At 35.8% G+C, this 24,301-nt stretch overlaps 2 protein-coding genes across 2 annotated transcripts in view; one reads left to right on the top strand and one right to left on the bottom strand.

Annotated features, from left to right (window-relative positions):
- Nucleotides 1-12,129, top strand: part of LOC150109525 (RNA 5'-monophosphate methyltransferase) — a 38,825-nt gene extending 26,696 nt beyond the window's left edge. Inside the window, exon 2 of the mRNA XM_090408816.1 lies at nt 11,541-12,129. Within this exon, the coding sequence (XP_090264942.1) occupies nt 11,541-12,110 (570 nt within the window). The 3' untranslated portion in view covers nt 12,111-12,129. The remainder of the gene's footprint in view (nt 1-11,540) is intronic.
- The window catches only part of Tim10 (translocase of inner membrane 10), a 34,724-nt gene continuing 22,542 nt past the window's right edge, over nt 12,120-24,301 (bottom strand). The window contains exon 2 of the mRNA XM_090408828.1: nt 12,120-12,813. Within this exon, the coding sequence (XP_090264954.1) occupies nt 12,260-12,562 (303 nt within the window). The 5' untranslated portion in view covers nt 12,563-12,813 and the 3' untranslated portion in view covers nt 12,120-12,259. The remainder of the gene's footprint in view (nt 12,814-24,301) is intronic.

Below are 24,301 nucleotides of genomic sequence, written 5' to 3'. Positions count from 1 at the left end.
CCATAGTAATCATCCATATGATACTTATTCTGCAAACTCAATCACTGACAAAGCACTTACAACCAAATCAGGAAACCTTCTGTTCATTCTCTACTCTCCAAGCAAAAAAAAAAAAAAACGATCCTCATACCCTTAATAATTTATACAATTTTTGGGGGGGCTCTGAAATTATAAAATTGTTAAGGATATGGGGACACAGGATTGACCTCTTGTTCTCTACATTCTTCTCTCACATTGAAAATTTTCTTTTGCATCAGTCCTATAATAATTTATGTTTCTATCATATTCCTTCTTTTTCTGTATATCAACCAACTTTTGTAACCTGCAAACCTGTCTATCATCATATTGAAAATTCTATGAACCTGTCACATCTTGGTAATTCATCCCTGATTCTCTCTCTCCACAGCTTCATTCCCAAAGAACACAAACGATCAGATCTGTGCACAGTAGTTCACCTGCGGCCACATCAAAGCCCTACACAAAACAAGATAGCTGCAGTTGGTTGTGAGTGAATGAGCTTATAGAGCATACCCCAACCACTCTCCAGACACTAGAACTCTTCCTCACTAGTGTTCCCTCCAAATATGCTGTGAAAGTTGTATCTCCCTTAGTTAATTCAGACCACAACCCTTGTGCTTATCCCCCACCCCGCCCCCTGAACAATACCTATACAGCTATTCTCACCAAGATTCATTTGGTGCTGTAAAAATGCTAAGTGGGATGTTCTAGATTTCTGTGTATCATTCCCTTGGTTGGATTATTGCTTTTGGCCTTCAAACCTAAGTATATGCACCGAAGTAATCCTCTCTGAAATGGAAGCATATATTCCCCATTCCATGCTAAATTTCCATCACCTAAGTAAGCCTTGGTTTTTTTAAAAGTGCACCAAGGCTGTACAAATGAAGAACCAAGCGTACTGCAACTGGCTATCATCAAGAACTCTGCCTTCTCTCACTACTTACACCAAAGCCTGAAACAGCTGCAAGAAACTCATCAGTGCATCAAAAACCAATTTACAAAGAGCCAAAAGTGGGAAATTTGCATTGTGCTCAAAGGGTAGTCATGCATTTTGGTCTTTTACCAAAGTAATTGCCCACAACCTTTGCCCATGCTGCATCATCACCCACAGAAAAAAGCCAATCTCCTGCCAACATACTCTTTCTTCAAATGTCTGCATAAATGATTTTGGTAAATGTATTACCCCAAACACCCAATACTGAATGCTTCCTCTGACCTTTCACCACAATGTGATTAGAAAAATCCTATCTAAATTAGATACCTGAAGGTCCTCTGATGGCATTCCTCCAGTTGTCCTGATGATTTGCATTCCAGAGTTGACTTCTATTGTATCACCTTTTATGCTCTCATGCTCCACTGGCATCTATCCTACACCATGAAAATTAGCCCACATCCAACCTATTCCCAAGAAGAGTGACAAATCCTAACCATCAAAATACTGCCCAGTCTCTCATCTCAATCCTCTCCAAAGTATGGAAAGAACCATCATCAATAGCACTCCTATGCTACCTTGAAAGTATTCAAGTAATAAGCAGTTGCCAGTACAGATTCTACCAGTGCTGTTCAACAGGGCATCTACTCACCCACCTCTGGTAAGTACTGTGGAAAAGTTTGGTAAATCCCAAATGGTTGTACTTAATATCTCCAAGGCTTTCAATCCAGTCTGACACAAGGACCTATTAAAGTAAGCTCACATCATTCAGTCTGTCCCATGGCTTCTGCAACTGGGTTGCCAGTTTTCTCACTGGATATACATTGCACATGATGGTGGACAGTTCTATAGCTTCTAACCATGCAACTAAAGCTAGGGCCCAACAACATTCTCTCTTCTCATCCACCCTCATTTTTCTATACATCAGTGAACCTGCTTCAGTTGATCATCAATCCAATGCACAGTTTTGCCAACAGTATACTACATTGCTCTTTCTTACTTGACAAACCTCGCACCAAACTAGCCCTACCTCTGACAACACTCAAATCTCTAAGCAAGATAAGATTTCTCTCCTTGGGATTACCTTAATAACATTTGGGGACACTGCCCCAAATGTTTCCTAAAAAATACTTACTATTTTCTTTATTTCCATGGTAAATGTTCGTCAGAACTATCACCAGTAATTCCTCTCTCTAACAAATCCACTGAAACATGCAGCTGCCACCCAGTACTCTTTCACAGTCCAATTCCATACTCATAGAACAAGTTTCTCTTCCTACTCCTCCATTCCTGCAGCTCTACTTTGGATAGAGATTCCCTCCCATGCGTTTCTCAAGGAATACAATGCACAACCCTTCAAATGCAATGTGAACAAGTTCCTCCTTTCCCAAATTTCTTCCCATACATAGTACTAATATACTATAGGTTGACCAACCCAATATATGATGTATGAGCCCAACATAAAAGATGGAAAAATAAATATTTAGAATACTGTTCACGTGTTTGGGTTGGTGCATCCCAAACATGTGAGCATTGCAAATTGCTTGCCTATGGAGAGCATCCTTGATGCTCTTCAGAGGCAAGCAATTAGGCTCATTGATGATCCCTCTCTTAAAGATTCACTTTAACCTCTATCTCACAGATGCCATATTTCAGCACTGTGTCTATTCTAGTTACCTCCATGGTCACTGTTCAGTGAATTGGCAACTATCATTCCTTCATTTTCAGTTGCACCTATTAATGCAAGAGCAGCAGCTGCCCAGCATCCATTTACTGTTCAACTGCAAACACACTGAACCTGCTTCTCCTCTTTTATTCTGTCCACTGGAATAGCCTTTCTCATGAAATATCTCCAAACAATTAACTTGCAACTCTTCAAAAAAAAAAAAACCATCAATAAACCCTCTGTCCTCATCTGCACCCCAACACATGATGCTGATTAAGGTCTCTTTACCTGTTGTGTATAGGATCAGTATAAATAAATAAATAAAAATTCTACTTGTCACTGTTTCCCAACAATCAGGAAATCCAATGAGCCACTCTGGCCACCTTTGAAGTCTTCACTCCCCAAACTTAAATTCCCTCATCCCAAAGTGCATACTGCCACAGGCACAATACTGCAACCACTATCTCCTGTTGACACTATCAGTCTATTCTAATCATCCTGCAGTTTCTGCACGTTATTCCTATTAACCATTACTCCACCAGCTCTGTACCATCAACAACCAACTGGATATTACTCCTCAAATAATTTTCCACATCAGCACACAAATCAAACAGCAGTGGCCAAAATCTAGAGTTCTCAGCACCAAAAGTAGAGCCTCCATACCTTAGTTGGTATATAGACAAAGCCATTTGGTTGGCAAGACCTAGGTTCGATTCCCATCCATGATGACTTGAGGAACCTTTATCTGGTCTCTTTCGATGAAAGGTGAGTTAGCCGGTCTAAGACAAAGTAGGAGTTTTTTCCCCACCCGGAAACTCAGGTTTTTCATCCCCCAGAATAGACAAACCGACCCCATAAACACACATGGATTACAGTCAAGAATACTTAAACCAAGCCTCGTTCGTCAGCTATGCTGGAAATTACAGAAGGCAACCAAACAAAGTAAGTCAACTTTCACAGAACTGCTATCCTCCTCATGACTATCACATTCCCATCCACTCACATTAAAATCTACTGAAAATAGCTGTTTCAAAATTATGTATACATCATCTTATGGATTTTAGGCCAAGCGGCCTGTTCCTGTCTCATGCCATCACTTTTTTTGGGGCCTTCCAATTCTTTTTTCATCTAATTTATATCAGTATAGTATAGTATTTTGGGCAGTCTACTACTGTAGATGTTCGATTTAGATGTAACTATTTTTGTTTATATTTACTTATATAGTAATTAATTGGTTTTATATTCAGGGGTTGTAAATTTCTTCATTTGTTTTATGTTCCTACTTGGTATTCACCTGTTTTTCTGAGAAATTTCATTTCTGCTGTTTGAATCCATTTCTCGTTCTTCTTTTTAATGGTTCATGTTTCACTTTCATGCAATAAAGTTAGACAGGACATTAGTCTGATTTTGGTGTGTTTTTGTACCAAGGATGACTTAAATATATTATTATTATGTTATTTACTTTAGCAAAATTTGAGATTTCAATGTCTACTTGTTCTAATATTTTATTATCTATCACTATTTTATCTTTTCCTTTGAAAGCTATTATTTTTGTCTTTACTGTTGAATTTCTTATATATATATTGTTCTGAAATATTATTTGATGATTTTACTGATCTGTGTAGATAATACAGTTTGTCTACAAATAATGTAATAATGTATCTGTCTTTATTTTATACAGAGATGTCGTGAGGAATTTTGGTGCCTATGGCCAGGAAAGAAACTTGCACCATTCTAAAAAAAAAAAAAAAACTTTAAAAATCTAAATTTTTGCAGCTATGTAAAATTAGTGCCTATGGCCGGGACCACATTGGCCACAGCCTCACTACGCCTCTGATTTTATATATATATATATATATATATATTAGATTAAAAAGTGGAGGTGATACAGTACACCCTCGCTGATAATTGTTCTAATTTGGCGGCTATTTTATTTCCTATGTATATTTCTTGAAGAGATTGTAAGAGCTGGTTTGGTATATTTAGATTGGTTGATATTTTACATAATTTGTTGTCTATTAATTTAATCAAAGGCTTTTTTGTAATCAATAAAGTCCATGTGTTTCTTTGCTTTTCAATTATTAATATGCCAGCCTAGTTGGCCAAGTGGTTAGTGTATCCGCTCTCCAGCCAAAAGGCTGCAGGTTGGAATCCTGCCATGGATGTTTGTGATTGTCTGTTAAAATACTAGTAGTAGTAGTGGGCAGTAGATGCCGTTCGTGTGGTTGAGGTTCGTTGTAGTTGGTGGAGACGTGTAGAGTAGGCAGGGTAGAGTATGTAGAGTATGCTGGTCTTGAAATTCACGCTTGCTCTTGTTATCATTCAGGGAGTGGTGTGATTGAAGTCTGATTAGTGGAATAATGAATTACTGACCATTTCAAACTATATATTTAGAAATTTATGTACATTTAATCATACAAATACAACATTTATTTTACAAATGACATTCTATCTTTTTCAATTTAGCAACTTGAATACAAATTCTACTCTACGGTTCTTCTTTATGAGCTGGTCAATAACATCGTTATAAAAAGTTGGTTGTAACTTAATTTTCCCAAGCAACATGCACACTTGTAAAGGCTGGCTGAAGCTCACTGGCTAGAGCTACGTTGACTGTGTATGGCCTGTATTTAAGCAACAGAGTGAGACGACGTAAAATGGCTATGAAATCACAGTGCTGCCGTGAGGACCTGGAAGCTCCTACAACCAAGCAAGCCAAGGTAGCTTTGACTAGATAAGCAAGCATCAGCCTTCAATACACAACGCAAAGCTCAATTATTGCCGCGCAAGCTTAAAACGTCTTCTGTCTACAAAAATAAAAGCCTAAATGGAATGCTTATAAATGCATGCATTTATTAACAAATAAATATTACTTCTTTCTCAATTAATGAGCTTGCACAGCAAGCATGGAGAATTCGCCCCTGAGAGTAGGTGCCCTCCCTCAATGAGTCTTTGGACTTCCTGGAGGTGTCACGTAATATTTCCAGAGTGAAAATTGAATCTATGCAAAATCAGCCTTTTTGGAATCCATTGTAGAGGAAGAACAGATTCTTCTGTCTGTCCTCTACAATACTGTTTAGTTTTTTTTTTTAAGTCCTGCATATATTTTGTACCCCTGCATTTAGCAGACTGAGTCCCTTATAATTATTGCAGTCATCTTTATTTCCTTTTTTTATAAATTGGAATAACCAGTACTTTTTTCCCCCAAGAGTTTGGATCTTTTCCAAAATTCCAGACCATTTATATTTTTGTCTATTAATTTAATCGAAGGCTTTTTCATAATCAATCAAGCCACGTGTGTTTCTTCTTGAAATAATTCTATTTGCTTTACAATTAATATTTTAGAGTGAAAATTGAGTCTATGCAAGAACAGCATAATGATATGCTGATCTTGCATATGATGCTTAGATATGTTAAAGAATTTTAGGAGTCTTTCATTAAATTTTAGCCTGAATTTTTGTATATATGTTCATGTTTATATTGTTTTCTTCTTTGTTTTCCATCTTATTGTATTTTTTTAGTTCTCACATTCTATTTTATAAATTAAAGAAGCCAAGACGTTATATTCTTGGTTTCATCCTTTATCCAAGTATGCGCAAACAAAGTTACATGTATAGAAGCTAATAACATCACGTCAATTGTATTTGCATTCCATAATGCAACGAACATATCCTTACAGACATGTATAATGCTATGCATTATGAGAAGGGCCACTACCCAGACCAGTTTTGACCTTTATTGAGGTCTCATTAATGGGAGACAGACCCAGAAGTGATACCAAGATTGAAGTAATGCAGAAGTCATATTTCTGTAAAGTGATTTTACACACAAACTTTGTTTGCATACACTTGGATAAAGGGTGAAGCCAAGAATGTAATTTCTTGGCATCTTTAAATTGTAATATAACCAAGTGGGAAAACTTTCAACATTCTATGTTATGTAAAATTTTACTTCACTATCACCAGTCCAGAAATAAGTTACCCATTCTTCAAAGTCTTTTTTTTGTTCATGGCTTAGATATATCCTTTTCTATGTTTTTTCCCTTACTCCTTGTTTTGCAATTGCGCTATAATTGCATTTTGGAATTTAGCCATTTCTGGTAACTTTTTTTTAATTTCTTTGTTCCAGTTTTGTAGTCTTTTTCTATTCCATTTACCCTTTATTCCTAGGCTTTCTGTTGCTAATTTATCAAAATTTGTTTCAGATTTTCACATCCCTCTCTATGTCATTTGATTCACGTATGGTTTCTGTTTTAAAATCATTGCATTTCTGATATTGTTGCCTAGTATAATGCCTACAGTTGAGAGAACCATAGCTGGCACGGTGCCAAGATTATTTCAGAAATGCTACAAGGAAGTGAGGAGACAGTGATTTGGCAGACTAAGATTCTAAATATTTTCTATCCAAGTTGGTAAAGTCTCCAGAAACTTGTACAAGGTGTGAAAATTGAGGAATTAGCTCTTTGTATTCCAGATATGGTCCTCTATACTGTTATACCTATCAGGATAAAGGACCTGCTTAATAAGCAGGTCAACCAAGTCATGAGATGAGGAAAGTAGACTCAGAAGGGAGAAAGCAGCATGAACCAAATATTTTCAGAGGCAGATCATTGAGAATATATAGAATTTCATAAATCTGTGATCACATTTTGTTTTTGATTTGGTTGATAAGCAAAATTTATACAAAACTAAGAACTTATGGAATACCTGACAACCTTATTAATATTATGACTATTTTATATGATAACAATGAGGCTTGTGTTAAAGCATATAGTGAATGATTTAAAATAACTGGATTCAGACATGATGGGGAATGTTCTATCACCTTTTCTACCTAGCCTAACCATAAATACTGTTACAACTTGAACAGGGCATAAACTTTTAATCTACCGGTAAATCATTTACAGCTTTCGGCACATTCAAACTACATGTATAATCTGCACACCCGAAGTCTGTGAGGCCCCATATCGATGGCAGCATGCACAACATCCATCGGAAATGCTGCCACTGCTCGCTCCAAATCCAACTTCAGGTTGACAATGCTAGGGTGTTGTTTCTTGCAGGCTACACATCAAGCTTTGACCACAATTTGAAGTCCAACAGATTCAGATCAGGACTTCCAGACAGCCAATCAGATGATGATATGTGGTCAGGCACATTCGCTTCCAACCATCATTGTGTGATCCTCGCTTTGTGTGCAGATTTTGAGTCCTGGGAAGATCCACTGTCCATCATGAAACGAAGTATTCAGGGGCCATACCACAGGTTCCAGCATGGTATCTTGACACACTTTGGCAAAAGTTTTTTACCCATTTCTCACAGAAATGCAACTTGGATCCTCCCTGATATGTCACCATCACTGACGTGGGGGTAATGACCTCTCTGAATCCTGGGTACTATGGCATGTGCTATGCAATAATCCAAGGCAATACACCCAGTTGTTTTGGTGGTATCTCTGTGTGTTGTTTGTATAACCACTGGAGAAGTGCCTTTGATTTTTATCACCCTCTGCCACATAAGTTGTGATGTTAGCAAGTGTCCAGTAGAACGACAATAGGCCCTCCACCCCCAGATCATCAATTAGTACACGACATCATTCTCTGCAAAACAATGCTCCCTGAATACAGTAAAAACAATCAGGCATGAACTAGAGACTTGCAATGGTGACTACGAGGATGTAGCAAGAAGAAAGATCCCTAGCAGACGATCTGATTGCGTTCGTACAGCAGAATTCCTCGCAAATCTGCAGGAACAGGTGTTGAAGAACCCTGGCATTGGAATTCGGGCTTTGTTCGTGGAATGATGTCGTGTACTAATTGATGATCTGGGGGTGAGGGCCTATTGTCGTTCTACTGGACACTTGCTAACATCACAACTTATGTGGCAGAGGGTGATAAAAATCAAAGGCACTTCTCCAGTGGTTATACAAACAACACACAGAGATACCACCAAAACAACTGGGTGTATTGCCTTGGATTATTGCATAGCACATGCCATAGTACCCAGGATTCAGAGAGGTCATTACCCCCACGTCAGTGATGGTGACATATCAGGGAGGATCCAAGTTGCATTTCTGTGAGAAAGGGGTAAAAAACTTTTGCCAAAGTGTGTCAAGATACCATGCTGGAACCTGTGGTATGGCCCCTGAATACCTCGTTTCATGATGGACAGTGGATCTTCCCAGGACTCAAAATCTGCACACAAAGCGAGGATCACACAATGATGGTTGGAAGCGAATGTGCCTGACCACATATCATCATCTGATTGGCTGTCTGGAAGTCCTGATCTGAATCTGTTGGACTTCAAATTGTGGTCAAAGCTTGATGTGTAGCCTGCAAGAAACAACACCCTAGCATTGTCAACCTGAAGTTGGATTTGGAGCGAGCAGTGGCAGCATTTCCGTGTAGCAAGAAGAAAGATCCCTAGCAGACGATCTGATTGCGTTCGTACAGCAGAATTCCTCGCAAATCTGCAGGAACAGGTGTTGAAGAACCCTGGCATTGGAATTCGGGCTTTGTTCGTGGAGTTGCTAACTGTAGTCAAGCCCTGGATAACAAGGGTAGCCAATGGTAGGCCGTATGTATGGCAGCAGGATTCGGCCCCTTGCCACACCTCTGGGAAAAGTCAAAAATGGTTGTCTGAAAATTTCTACGACTTCACCAGTCCAAATGTTTGGCCTCCAAACTCCCCAGACCTTAACCCCATGGATTATTTTGTATGGGGCGCAGTTGAAAAAGACACCAATCGCACTTCCAGTAATACAAAAGCCCAGTTAATGGATAAAATTAAAACAGTTTTTGCGGCCCTTCCCAGGAAGACTGTAGCATCAGCTTGTTCGAGGTTCCGAAGCAGAATTGAAGCTGTGATCGATGCTAATGGTGGTTATTTTGAGTAAATCTTGTTGATAGTATTGTAATTAACTCTGCCTGTAATGTTTTTTTGTCAATTCATTAAATTTAATAGATACAAAGAAGATTTTCTTTTTCCTTACGAAACTGTCAAATTTATCCCGAACACCCTGTATATTGGAAGTGTGCAACTCCACTGGGATATATGGAATGGCTATTTGTGAAATAATGAGCATAGTCATAATATTTTGACTGGACTGTATAATTGTTGAATTAGCCACCAGCAAAGATGAATTCATTTTTCCCATCTTTAATGAGAAAATGTTAAACTGTTTTTCCCATCAAATACTTTTTTTTGGTTGCTGCCTAAAACATTTTGAGCAACAGCCAACTTGTTTTATTAGTGCTATCATTCAACTTATTTACTATCAGCTGATGTTCCTTATTAGTGGCATAAAGTGCCATTTAGAAATGAGGTTAAAAAAAAAACCATGGTAATAAGACAATCACAGATTAGACAAAAGTTTCCTGTTCAGATTGAATATATGTTACAGTCAACTCCATAGCAGTGAACTAATTTTTTTAAATCAATTCATGTTATGACTTCTATCATTGTTTTCTGGTATAATCCTCAAGGGGTGTATCAAATACTGATAATTCAACAGAGTTAAGATGTCCCACAGCTAGTTTCTAATCAACAGAATTGCTTCCAAATTAATCTGTTATGTCAGATCTCCAATTTTGATCTTCTAAATCACATTCTAATGGCATTAACCCACCTATATCTAGGACTTCCTCTAGGTCTTTTTCTTGCCCATTAGCTGTACATTCTTGAATATTAATAATGTCAAATTCTTTTATATCTTTGTTTTTAATATTGTTCTGCCATTGTCACTGATTTGCTTCTTCATTTTCCTCAGAACTCTCGGTCTCTGTTCAACTGCTATTTCTAATCTAATTCTCTCTGATCCATTTGTCATAATGGAACTACCAACCCCCCCCCCCCTAGAAACTCTGGGTTTTTCATCCTGGCCAAGAGAACACATTCAATTTACAGAACAAAATGCTATTGATAGTAGTGGGCAGGAGATGGTATTGTGTATAGTTGGAGGATTAAATAAGGAATATGGTAAGTTTTGTAGTAAAATAGTGTGCCCTCCCACAATGAAGCCTTGGGGGTATCACATAATATATTAAAATTGGTTAAAACTATCTTGTAATACTGTGTTGTTTTGACCGATTTTTCTCTTATTCCATACAAATTTATTCAACTAGCTTTCCACAATACCAGCTTTGTTCATTCAGTTATGCTTCATGAAACCATCTACTTAAATTATAAATCAGCAGTTATAGCTGATGAACATACAAGTAGATGGTTTCATGTTAAATCAGGTCAAAAGCTAAATGATACTGTATTTCTCTACATGTGTTTCATATTTTAAGGAAAATGGTATTAAACCTGATATTTAAATAGGAGATAGTAAACTTGGTTCTCTACTCTATGTCGTTTTTAAATAACTGAGCTTCAACTGAATTAAATGATTGCTGTGACAAATTTTGCATGAAAATCAGCAATAAAAGGATTAATCACCCTACCGGCCAAGATGTCTATAGATGTCAAGTTTATCATGGATGCAAAGTGCTTATTAAAATTTTAATACCACTGATATTACATTGAAATATGTGATGGATATGAAGCGTATGCATATCCGTATTTGATCCATAATGGTCGGTGAGGTGGTTAAAGTTAAGAAAATATGCAGGGAAACAGAAAACTACATTCTTATTAGTAAAACTACAGAACATGTTACACATTTTTTAGCTACTTTATGCATACTTTTAATGAATGTGACAAATGAAAGTATACTATATGTATTGCTTTATATAAGGTTATTTATCTCATAGGTTTAGTAAAGCTTAAATCTACCAGTTCAACAAATGCATTTTTTAAATTAAGTTTTATATGAAAAAGTATTCTAGTTAATTTTTTTGTTTACAAAGAGTTGGTAATTTAATATTTATTTAGGTGGTTTTGTTCATCTTTATTTTCAAGTTTCTTAATCTATATTTTCTTTCAGAACTTAACAACTGGATTATACAAACACTTGACTCAAAGAAGTGTGGACAAAGAGATGTCAATCCAACAATGCAGTTTTCACATCTTAGGTATTGACTTAGATCCAGTTCTAATTACACGTTCCAAAGAAACAAATTCTTTTCCATCAAATATTGATTATGTACACATGGACATAATGGATGAGAAGAGTGACAAAATTTTTCTCGACTATTTAAAAAAGTATCAGCGGACTGTTTTTGACATTGTCTTCTGTTTTTCAGTGACAATGTGGATTCATCTTAATCATGGAGATGATGGACTTAAAAGTTTTCTCAAAAAATTATCTAAACTGTCACACTATATGCTACTAGAACCACAAGGTTGGAAGAGCTACCAATCAGCAACTAGACGAATGCAAAAATTAAAATACTCCAACTTTCAAAACTTGGAGACTTTGAAAATGAAATACAGTGTTCTTGAAGATATTAATAATATCTTGAAAGATGATTGTGGTATGAAATTGATTACATGTCTTGGAGAAACTGAATGGCAAAGAAAGTTAAATTTATATTGCAAGGTTTTACAAAAATAAAAATAGAACTTATAATCTGCCTGCTTTATTTCATTTCCTATTAAAACATATCTTTACTATACATATAACTGAAAATATATTTAAAAACAGGCCACACTTTTTCCATAATTTGGTCCTGTTTGAATTAACATTTCATACATGATCTAAAACTACTTCTGTTGATGTTGCTGTTCCTGCATCTTTTTCATCATTTCTTCATCTTGCATTGACAAAGTTGTCAATTTCTTTCCAATTCTTTCATGAATTTCCAAGTACTTTGCTACACATCTGTCTAAACACACTGCCTCTCCTTTTGAGAGATCAGCTTCTTTATATTTTGGAGGAACACATTTACGGTGACATGCTGATGTCATTCTATTATACATGTCAGACATCATCTCTATTTCCAAATCAGCTACTAATTGCATTTTTGAAGGATCCAAAGGGGGAACACCAGGTGGACCTGCAGCCATTTTTAAAATTTACTTTGTTACTTTAAAGGTATTTTAGGACACACAAGTCTGAAGTGAAACAAAATTCTTAGGATAATATGCACAATGCATATATTTAATATTATTCTGAAAACTTTCTTGAACTCCTTTCATATTCTCCCACATTTGACATAGCCATGTGTTCTCTTATCTTCATTGCTTTATAACGTTCTTTGTTAACTTGATTTCTTGCCACTGCAAATGCCGCTACTCCAATGACAACAATGACCCCCCTACAGGGGAAAAAAAAAAGGAAAATTTCAGTTTAAAAAGTATGATATATATATATATAAATAAACATGTATATGCACACACAAGTTCAGTAATACAGCTAAAATTTACTAGTCACTTATTGAGAATCTACTTGCCAATCTCCAACTGGAACCAATTAAGAGGGAGAAAATTATTCCTGGAACTCTTATAAAACTAAGATATACCAAATATGTCGTGTTTTAGAAACATCATATTCTAAACAGGATGAAGTGTTATATTCAAGAATTTACATGCCCCCTTCACAGTTTTCATAGGGTCTTCTTAGCACTTGAAACATTCATTTCTCAGTTACACCAGTGCACCCCACCTGTAGTAGTTATATAATAAAGACTGCTTGGATGTGATACAACTCCTGAATACAAATGCTCCTTATTAAAAAATTACAAGAACTAAAAGAGGAATTATCAAAATTAACTTTGTATTCTAGAAAAGACTGTGTGAGAGTATATTAAGGGCAATTTGAAAGACTCAAAAATAACCATTAATTGATAAATTAATGGTTATTTTATAATAAAGACTCAACAAATAACCTTATTAAAATATTTTTTCTCCATCTTATTCAGAAAGTCAGCATTTTAATGAAAGAATGACATGAGGGAGTACTAATCATTGAATGGCTATAAACATCCATTATAAATACTTTTGAAAATGAACCTATCATAGAGACAAATATCAAAATCTTAACTTATTTTATCCCCAGTGCTTCAACAATCATCAAAACTGTACAAAGCTTGAGTCACCTTTGCCATATATGCAATGCAACACAATACAAGGACATCTTCATTTGAAAAGGCAGTTCTAAATAACAGGTGTGGATGGCACAAAAGAAGATAAGTTCAATGAGGAGTGCATGTTTAGAGGGAAATTAAGGTATGGTAGGGATTAGCTCAGTGCCACACAAAAATACGTATAAGTAAGACCAGTGCTTTTTTGGGCGGGGGGGCAGTACGCAACAGTACGTCATACCTGGCACCTTCATCTTAACAGTGACATTTTGACATATGGTACTAGGTAAATGTGTAATTACATTTACACATCTACGTAGTATACCAAACAAAGAGTATCGGTGCCTGTTGTTTTACAAAATAAACACTCAGTAAGACAATGAAGAAACAGATCTTTGAGAAAGGAAGGAGGATCATCTGTTTACCCTAGAACCATACAAATTGTATCATATATTTGCCCATGGGACAAGATGTGATAATCATTTCTTGCTTTTTTGCATATTGGAGGGTATGCAACAAGCTGTTTGCCAATATGTTTATTTCTTTTTATTATTATTATTTATCCTTCTCTTTTTCTTGTTTTCTAAAAATAATATTCATAATCCCTCCCCACTATACTGCAGGGTAAAACAAAAATTTTATTGTAGCAAATTTCCCTAATAGTCTATTTCAAAATAACTGAAAACTAAAATTTATTCTAAGAATTTTTGAAGATTATTCCCATACAAGAAAGACCTTACTAATCCTTTATTTTTATTTTATAATTTTTTTATGGAAATAAGAAATCATGAACAAAAAAAATGCAAAATCTTGAAATAGATATGCCAATAAATCCTATTTGATACAGAATTTTACAAGAATGTCATCAATTGTATGACCATTTTATAACTAACAATGACTGGTGTGTATGTATTATTTACATGTTTAATTGCATTTTCAGTGACTATGGTGAAAGTAAGAATGGAAATTCTACCCCTCTTTTAATTTTTGTATTCACCATCTGTATATAGAATTTTTCCAAGTTCAGTGAATTGATTGGTAATTGAAACACATACATACATGCCCACACAATGCAAATGATTCTTTCTACAGCAATAAAAATCTTCAGTTGTTAAAAGTGATCACATGGCATTGACACTCTGATATTGCCAGTTAGGTGTGTGTGTGGGGGGGGGAACTAACTAATGATTACTTTTTTTGTTCTTTCTGTGGATAATGGAGAATTATATAATCATAAAATTGAAATATCTAGGCATTTATGTACATCACCAGGCAAAGAAACCAATCCATCTTATGTAGTAGAATATTTTAAAAGTAAATAAGTTTCATGACCTGAAATAAGATAACATTACTTCTGAGATTTGGTTTACTATTGAGATAGTTTACTAATGCTAGTTAAATTGACATGAAGAAGAGAGAAAAAAAATACTGGCCAATTTGCAACACAGCCAGTGTGAATGTGTTAAGTATGGACTACCTTATATAAAATTAAACCTTATTCACTTTATGGTTGATAATGTTTGACACTGTTTTTGTAAAAATGAGAAGAATGTATAATTTGTTTGTGTAATTATTAATGTTGGGAATATATTACTCTGAAGTCACCATGTCTTTTGGGAGGGGGAAATTTAAATTCAATAACAATCAAATATTTCAGTCTGCCAACTCAACAAGCTCTTCTACAACCAATGTCTGCTAACAATCTTTACTGAAAGCATAAAATGGCTGAAATCAGAGGCAAAGGCTTCACTTTGGCATAGGTAACATACTAAAATGGAGGATTCAGCCATATTTATAGCCAAATATAAACTTTAGAAAGTTTATCAGAGAGCTTATGAAAATATAACTTTTGACAGTTCTCTGATGAAAACTAACAGTTCGAAACAACTGCCATGCCACCTAATTAAAGCACTAATAAAAGCCAAACATACAGGCTACACAGCAGAGCTTGTGTCTTTTAAATAGTACAAACCAGGGCAATTCTGATGCCAAAAATTATATTCTCATTAACTCTGATTATAAAATATAGTTGATTTATAATATCCTCCATTTTGCTAAAATATTATGATAGCATTAGTTGAGAGTTGCCCTTGAATTTACTATTCAAAGAGTTTTTCCCCTTTTAAAGATTTCATGCACATTTTCAGTAAGTATTTAAGCTTCAACTTCCATAGAGGTTGAATAAAAAAGAAATTTTTCCAGTCTAGATACAAAAATATTTCTAGTTTGGCCACATTGTTCTGAAGGTTTGTGTTGCAATTTTATATTCTGTTCTACCAGTATTTATCCTTGGAAATAAGCCAATATCCAACCTATTCCTAAAGCAAGAAATCTGTCATCAAATTATATTCTTTTTATATTACAGAAATTAAGATAAATTTATTAACAGCTAACTTTTATTCTAATTGGAAACCTCTAAACTAATAAACTAGTATGATTCCACTCAAGTAGCTCTCTTGAAATTTCTTCTCCTCAACAACTTTAATGGGACATTTAGGTTTAAAGCTTATTATTGAGTGTTGAAAGTTTATTTTTCACTTGGTTAGAATATAATAAATTTAGTTTAATCCTTTATCCAAGTGTGAGCAAACAAAGTTTGTGCCTGAAAGTATCTTCAGTACTGGGGTAAGGTAGTGCAACACCAGGATGACTCCTTGCAAAGGTGGAGCAAGCTAACACTCCTATCTCAGTATCTCCCATAATGCAAAACACAGCTCCTTGTGGATATGTCTAATGTTATGCATTAAGGGAAGGGCCACTACCCAGACTAGTTTCGACCTTTATTGAGGTCTCTTCAGTGGGAGCCAGGCCCAAGTGGAGATACCAACCAGAAGCATTAGTAAAGTCATCTCTACCTATAGGAGTTGCCAAATGGTGTGCCACCTTTTTAATAAATTACTCTGGATTTAGAGAAAGAGATTTAGAGGTAGAGATGACTTTACTAATGCTTCTGGCTGGTATCTCCACTTGGGCCTGGCTCCCACTGAAGAGACCTCAATAAAGGTCGAAACTAGTCTGGGTAGTGGCCCTTCCCTTAATGCATAACATTAGACATATCCACAAGGAGATGTGTTTTGCATTATGGGAGATACTGAGATAGGAGTGTTAGTAGCTTGCTCCACCTTTGCAAGGAGTTGTCCTGGTGTTGCACTACCTTGCCCCAGTCCTGAAGATACTTTCAGGCGCAAACTTTGTTTGCTCACACTTGGATAAAGGATTAAACTAAATTTATTATTATTGAGTTTTTCTATCTGTCTATGTCATAGTGTAAAGTAAAGTATGTAAAGTATGTCCAGCTGTCTTAGGCCTTTCATTTCCACAACCATTCACTGTGCTGAGGGTCTTCCTGCATGTTTTTTCTTATTAATTTTATTTTTAAGCACTTATTTAAATATTCATGCTCCAAACATGACCAAACTACTCTCAACTTTCTTACTTCTTATCATTGGATCTTTGAAAAGGTCTCATAGTTTCTCATTCATTAATTGTGAGATATTTAGCACATCTAATCAAGATTTGGAACCCCAATCTTATTTTTGCAACTGGATTGCAAATGAACTTTAGTTGACTTAAAATTCAATCCACTTTTGCTAATGATGGTACATTACACTATGCATTCTCATTTGGCAATCCTTTACACAAATCTTTGTGTAAAGGATTGCCAGAATATTCTAACATAATACAGAACTTTTATTCCAATTATAACCTTGTTAACTAACTTCTATGTTAGAAAAATCAACCCTGTTCTTATTTCTCACTGTAAATAATTCTTTACTTCCAGTCCTACTTTTGACAATAGCCAAAGCTTTTCTTGTGATTACTATGGCCTAAACATACCACAAATGTTGCCTCTTTCACTTCGGATTTTTTTTTTCCATCTTACAAATTCAACATTATAATAAATTTAGTTTAATCCTTTATCTAAGTGTAATTAAAGTTTGTGCCTAAAGTATCTCCAGGTCTGAGGCAACTCGTGGTAAAGGTGGACCAAGCTCTCATCACGCCTTGTCTTAGTAACTCCCATAATGCAAAGCACATCTCCTTGTGGACATGTATAATGCTATGCATTAAGGGAAGGGCCATTACCCAGACCAGTTTTGACCTTTATTGAGGTCTCGTCAGTGGGAGCCAGACCCAGAGGTGATGATACTAAGGTGGAAGCAATGGAGAAGTCATATTTACCTATAGGAGTTGCCAAAAGGTGTCTCACCTTGTTAAATTACTCTGGATTTAGAGAAAGATGTTGAAAGTTTTTTTTCACTTGGTTACACTATATTAAATTTAGTTTAATCCTTTATCCAAGTGTAAGCAAACAAAGTTTGCGCCAGAAATATCTTCAAGACTGGGGCAACTAATGGTAAAGGTGGAACAAGCTCTCATCACTCCTTGTCTTAGTATCTTCCATAATGCAATGCATTAAGGGAAGGGCCACTACCCAGACTGGTTTCGACCTTTGAATGTTCAAGTACAGGTCAAACTCCAAAAACTCAGCATTGTTCCCCTCAGTAACAGGCTAACTCTGCTACCGAGAAGAACTCTCAGCGTTGGCTCTACCACCAAGCAGAGCCACTCATTTGCTCATATGTCATCTGAGGGTAACAGATACAGCCGTGCCTCAGTTAACTTCATGGGCTACAGCATTGCCATTCATCACCCAAGCTTCCAACTAGTTTCGACCTTTATTGAGGTATCGTCAGTGGGAGCCAGACCCAGAGGTGGTAATACCAAGGTGGAAGCAATGGAGAAGTCATATTTACCTATATGATGAGAGCTCAATAAAGGTCGAAACCAGTCTAGGTAGTGGCCCTTCCTTTAATGTATAGCATTATACATGTCCGCAAGGAGATGTGCTTTGCATTATGGGAGATACTAAGACGAGTGATGAGAGCCTAAAAATTCCAACTCTGTTTAAAAGAGCATTAAGAAGATCAGTCTGGTAAATGATTTGTTACTCTACTTACAAAAAGTCTAAAATGGCACAAAGTACATTTGGTATTCAAAGCAAGATTTCTGAATTACTTCACTTCTAGCCCAGCCCAATGGATTACTGTTATAGGTTTACAACCTTGCACGAGTTGGATCATAAATATAAAGCTTTCAAACATTTTAAGAGAACTATTCTGAAGATTACAACCACAAAATTCAGATGAATCACCTTGTGGCAATTTGTATAACTGATTTCAAGTAGAAAATGGGTATGCATTCAAATCTTTGAATCACGTGCAATGGGGTTGCACGTAGCACTCAACAGGTAAAAGGCTATGCAAATTGTATTTGAAGGAAGCTATTTTCATGAAGGAATAAAGTTGCAAACTGGGATGTCTTGTAATACCTCAAAGACATCATTTAGATTTCATATGGGAGATTCCGAACTCTCTGGTAATATTAGTAATTCTGCAGTCTTCTAGCTTTTCAATAATTCTTCTCCATATAGACTCTGGGCAACATTTCAAACCAATGGAATGTGTTCCAGATGTTTGCTAAGAGGTTGCCCTTGCTCTACAATGGAGCACAAAGACAGATTTTTGGTTATAACAGCAAAACATAATCAACACACAACGGTAGGTCAACTTGCAAATCTGTTCCATTTAAGAGCAGGTATGTGGATATCTCGACAGGCATTATGCTTAATAGATGCACTGAGCTACAAGTGTTGAAAAAAGGGACAATGACTGGTGAACGATATTGCAACAAAGTTCTTTTATGGATGACACTACCACACCACATCATATACACAAACAATGGCATTACTTCTGGAAATGAATATTAATCCAATCGAGTGGCCAGCATGCTCTCTAAACCTCAACCCCATAGAACACGTTTTGGATGCAATAGGGAGATGCATTCCTGCTCGAAATTCCCCTCCAGAAAACAAATAAGTCCTTATTCTTGCTCTGAAGGAGGAAGAGTCCAGTTTGTTTCAAAAACTCATGAGGCACTTGGTGCTAAGCATGGTACAATGTTGTGTGAGCTGCATCACGGTTCAGGGTGAAATACTGAAATGTGTCTCTGCATAGTTTTCTGTAAGCACTGTACATTAATTCCTTAACTATTTCCTTAGAAAATTTGTTACTTTTGCAAAAATGTATTGCAATTTAATTTGTACAAAATTTATAATACATTTTTTGTGTAATATAATTTATTAGTATGCTCGCAATAAATTTATGTCCACATTTGGCTGCAGTCATGAAAATTTGTCACACACAGGTAAAAATAGAGTTTGTCCTAAGCTTTTAGAAACCAATGTAGATACTTATGTGGCTCACACATGCAGAAAAAATATAGCAATTTTATTCAAAAACTCTGACATATTTCATCCAAAGTCACATGGACATCATCAGCAAGAAGATCAGTAACTACACTCAAAACATGAATCATGTAGCATGTGCTTATTAGCTCATGTCTTGGTCACAGCAGAGTTGACAGATTACACTATTAGTGTTCAAAGGAACAAATGTAAAAATTTCTGCATGTTAAAAAACCTTTTAAAAAACTATGAACATTTGATAGTAATCGCTTCCCAAAACTTGAAGAGGTTCGGATAATTTTGCAGTGTTTAAAGGAAAGACTCTTTGTCTGGTTACAAAGAATTCTGTGCCTAATGTCAACATCATGAGAAGCAAGGCCAGGTGAATTTGATTCCAAAAATGCAATAGTCTTGATATTATTGGATTCAAAGCAGAGCAGCCATTCTGCACAAAGTAGCAAAAACACATGCAGAAGGTACGAGGATGGTCTGAAAAGTTCTCTGCCTTGACCACAGATGGCAGCACTATCAGCAAGTTTTTTTTTTCCTAGTTGGTACATTTGTTATAAGCATCCATGTGAAATTGCAAGTCATTCTATTAAGTAATTTGTTTTATACGGCTATCTAATGCAAAACTGTTGTCTGTGTCCCTTGAAATGGATAAAATTGAGTATCTTGCAGTTATAAAATTCTTTGCAAAAGAAGGTTGAACACCAAAAGAAATTCATTCGAAGTTCATAAACGTTTATGGGCACTCTTCTCCTTTCAACAATTTTTTTGTTTTCAACAATTAAGAAATGGGCTGCCGAGTTTAAACGTGGCCGTACCAGCCTTGAAGATGATCCATATGAAGGACGTCCAAATCAAGTGCACGATATGGTATTTGATGACTGGCAAATCAAAGTGCATGAAATTGCTGAGACTATGGGCATTTCACAAGAACATGTAGGATATATTTTGCATGAAGAATTGCAAATAAAAAAGCTTTGTGCAAGATGGGTGCCGCACTTGCTCACAGCAGATCAAAAACGCACTCGCATGAAAATCTCTGAACAGTGCTTGTAGTGTTTCAACAAGAATAAAACTGATTTTGTGCATCAATTTATTACTATGGATGAGACTTGGATTCACCATTACACACCAGAATCCAAACAGCAGTCAAAACAGTGGACAGAAGTTAGTTGTTCAGCACCAAAGGAGACAAAGTCGGTTCCATCAGCAGGAAAGGTCATGGCATCAGTGTTTTGGGGTACTAAAGGCCTTTTTTTTATTAATTATCTTGAAAAGGATAAAACAATAACCGGGGAATATTATTCTGATCTTTTTTTCTGACGAAGTTTGCAGAAGAAAAAAATCATCTTTCATTAGAACAATGCACCTGCCCACAAAGGCGTTTTGGCAATGGGAAAATTAAGGGATCTGCACTATGAATTGTTGGAACATCCACCCGATCCCCCAGATTTTGCTCCCTCTGACTTCTATCACTTCCTCACTGGTCAGCATTTTTCTTCGGATCAAGAGGCGATTGCAGCTGTAGAGGGGTATTTTGCAGATATTACTGAGAACCACTACATGGATGGGATAATGGTGCTGGAGCATCATTGGAATAAATGTATTAGTCTTAAGGGAGATTATGCTGAAAAATGAAAATAATTTTGAAATTATAAATTCGTTTTTTTCATTGTTAGGCCGAGAACTTTTCAGACCACCCTCGTACTTGATACACACCTTGCAAGGGGAGAGGTGTATCCTTTATATGTATAGTAAGAATGAATACAGATCCTGAGCTGGTTGGAAGGGAATGTATATATTGAATTTGTGAAGAATCTGTGCTATTTGTTGAGATGTTCCTTTAAGGTGGGGTATTGAAATTCTCTGACCAATGGATAATAATTAATCCCTAATTTTCTGAATGGTAGTTTCATTGTACCCATTAGACATCAGATTGCTTTTAATTTTTATTTAATTCATGTAGAATTGAATAAGTCTAGCCTTGCTTCTCATGCTATTGACACTAGGTGCAGAGTTCTTTGGAACCAGACAGAGATTTCTTCATTCCAACAAGTTCAAATCCGATTGTTTTTTCCTTCAAATGCGCAATGCTACAAAATTATCTGAACCTTAACTGCTTAGACTGCATGCCAATTTCCAAGTTTTGAAAAGTGATTATTGTTAATTTTTTTTTCAGTTATTTAATATTTGTTCCTTTGAACTAATAATGTAGTCATGTCAATTTAACTGCAACCAAGACATGAACTAGTCACATGCTACATACTCATTCAGATGATTCATGGTTTCAAAGTAGTTACAAGTTTTCCTCTCAGATGATGTCCATGCTACGTTGAATCAAATGTATCAGTTTATTGAAAAACTGATATTTTTTTATATGTGCAAGCCATATAAAATGTACGCCGACAGATATGAGACCCTTCAACATTTCTGCACGTCAACAGGAGGAGGATCCATTCTGATAATAGGGTAATCGATCCGTATTTTTGGATGAGTTGTTTATTATTACACGTCGGAAAATTAACTTCACTTTTATGATCATTGTAGTTTTTAAAGTGATAACTATTTTGCTTGAATAACAGTTGGAAAATTTTACCTATGAAGCACGTGATTTCGCGTGTTGGCGACCAATTCATACATCCTTCATTTCTTTCTCCCTTCAGCATGAATTGACTATTCTTGGCACAAAGCCAAGCAAAGCCCTAGAAAATGTGGGAGTACTATATCTATAAATAGTTTTAAAAAATAATAAAAATTCACTCAACTCTTCACACAGATGTTTAGTTTCTGCTGCATTTTTCCTATAAATATTTCCATGGTATAATCATCAAACCTGACATCTGTAATAACCCTTTTCTAAATTTGATAATTAATGCTCCTATTCTGTCGGCTACTGCATTGCAGACTTACCATGGTATAGCAGATAGAGAGAAAGAATAATCTTCCTAAACACAATCTGCAGGTCTTCAAAAATCCAATGTTAACAAATAGCTGCTTGCTTAACTTTGTCATTCCATGTACTTTTGTGAGATTACCATAAAAATTAAATTTTAAAAAAAAATTGTAAAATGGATTATTTTGAATATATTTTAAATATGCAATACACAGAATTACTTACTGGAGAAGAGAACATTTTAAATTAATTCAAAGTGAAAATAACACACTTAATACAATCATTGACAAATTTAAAAACAAACATATGAAAAATTATGCACTTTTTATTTAAAAAAACTTACTCTCCCACTAGAAGAAACTATGACTGTTTTCATTTTAACTTATTTCACAAACATCATTTATTATTTGGCCTCCACAATACTTAAAACAAAATGTTCTTGTGTAATAAGCAGCAAGGAATCAAATCATTGTGGAGTTCATTTATATGCAATATAAATGAAAGTGTGCTATAATGATTATCATTATTAACAAAGCAACTTCCATAGAATTCAGCTATTCTTATGAGGGAACTAACTTGACCATGTGTTGCAGTAATCATCCCTTGCCTTAAGAGTTTCAAATATTTTGTCCCTTCCCACAGTGAGAAAGCAAGGACACTGTCAAGAGAAAATAAATACATTTATTAAACTCACTAACATTTCATTGGTTTTCTACCCAGCATCATCATTAGAACACAATGATAACTGTGACAGGCACACAGCACTAAACTAAGTAATTGTTGAATCAATTCAAATTGTAATTGACATCTAATTTGCTTACGTGATACCCTCTATGGGTCAGATAATTACAAAGTTTAGAGAAGTCCAGCTATTAGGTCTTAAAATGATAGTCTTGTGGGTCTTTGGTAAATCAATACAACTATATTTGTCAAGGTTAGGAGAGCACTTCATAGCTGATAGTCATTCTAAGAATATCTTATCCAGCCTGTAACAACTTCTACGTAATTCTACCAACTAGTTTCACCGCACTTTAACTGTTGGCATCTTCAGGGAACTGACATATACAGGGTGTTCGGGATAAATTTGACAGTTTCGTAAGGAAAAAGAAAATCTTCTTTGTATCTATTAAATTTAATGAATTGACAAAAAAACATTACAGGCAGAGTTAATTACAATACTATCAACAAGATTTACTCAAAATAACCACCATTAGCATCGATCACAGCTTCAATTCTGCTTCGGAACCTCGAACAAGCTGATGCTACAGTCTCCCTGGGAAGGGCCGCAAAAACTGTTTTAATTTTATCCATTAACTGGGCTTTTGTATTACTGGAAGTGCGATTGGTGTCTTTTTCAACTGCGCCCCATACAAAATAATCCATGGGGTTAAGGTCTGGGGAGTTTGGAGGCCAAACATTTGGACTGGTGAAGTCGTAGAAATTTTCAGACAACCATTTTTGACTTTTCCCAGAGGTGTGGCAAGGGGCCGAATCCTGCTGCCATACATACGGCCTACCATTGGCTACCCTTGTTATCCAGGGCTTGACTACAGTTAGCAACTCCACGAACAAGG

This window comes from Typopeltis vanoorti, chromosome 2, assembly GCF_054136105.1.
Source record: "Typopeltis vanoorti isolate ZY-2024b chromosome 2, IOZ_Tvanoo_1.0, whole genome shotgun sequence".
In the NCBI taxonomy this organism is placed as follows: Eukaryota; Metazoa; Arthropoda; class Arachnida; order Uropygi; family Thelyphonidae; genus Typopeltis; species Typopeltis vanoorti.
This window is presented reverse-complemented; position numbering and strand designations above follow the sequence as displayed.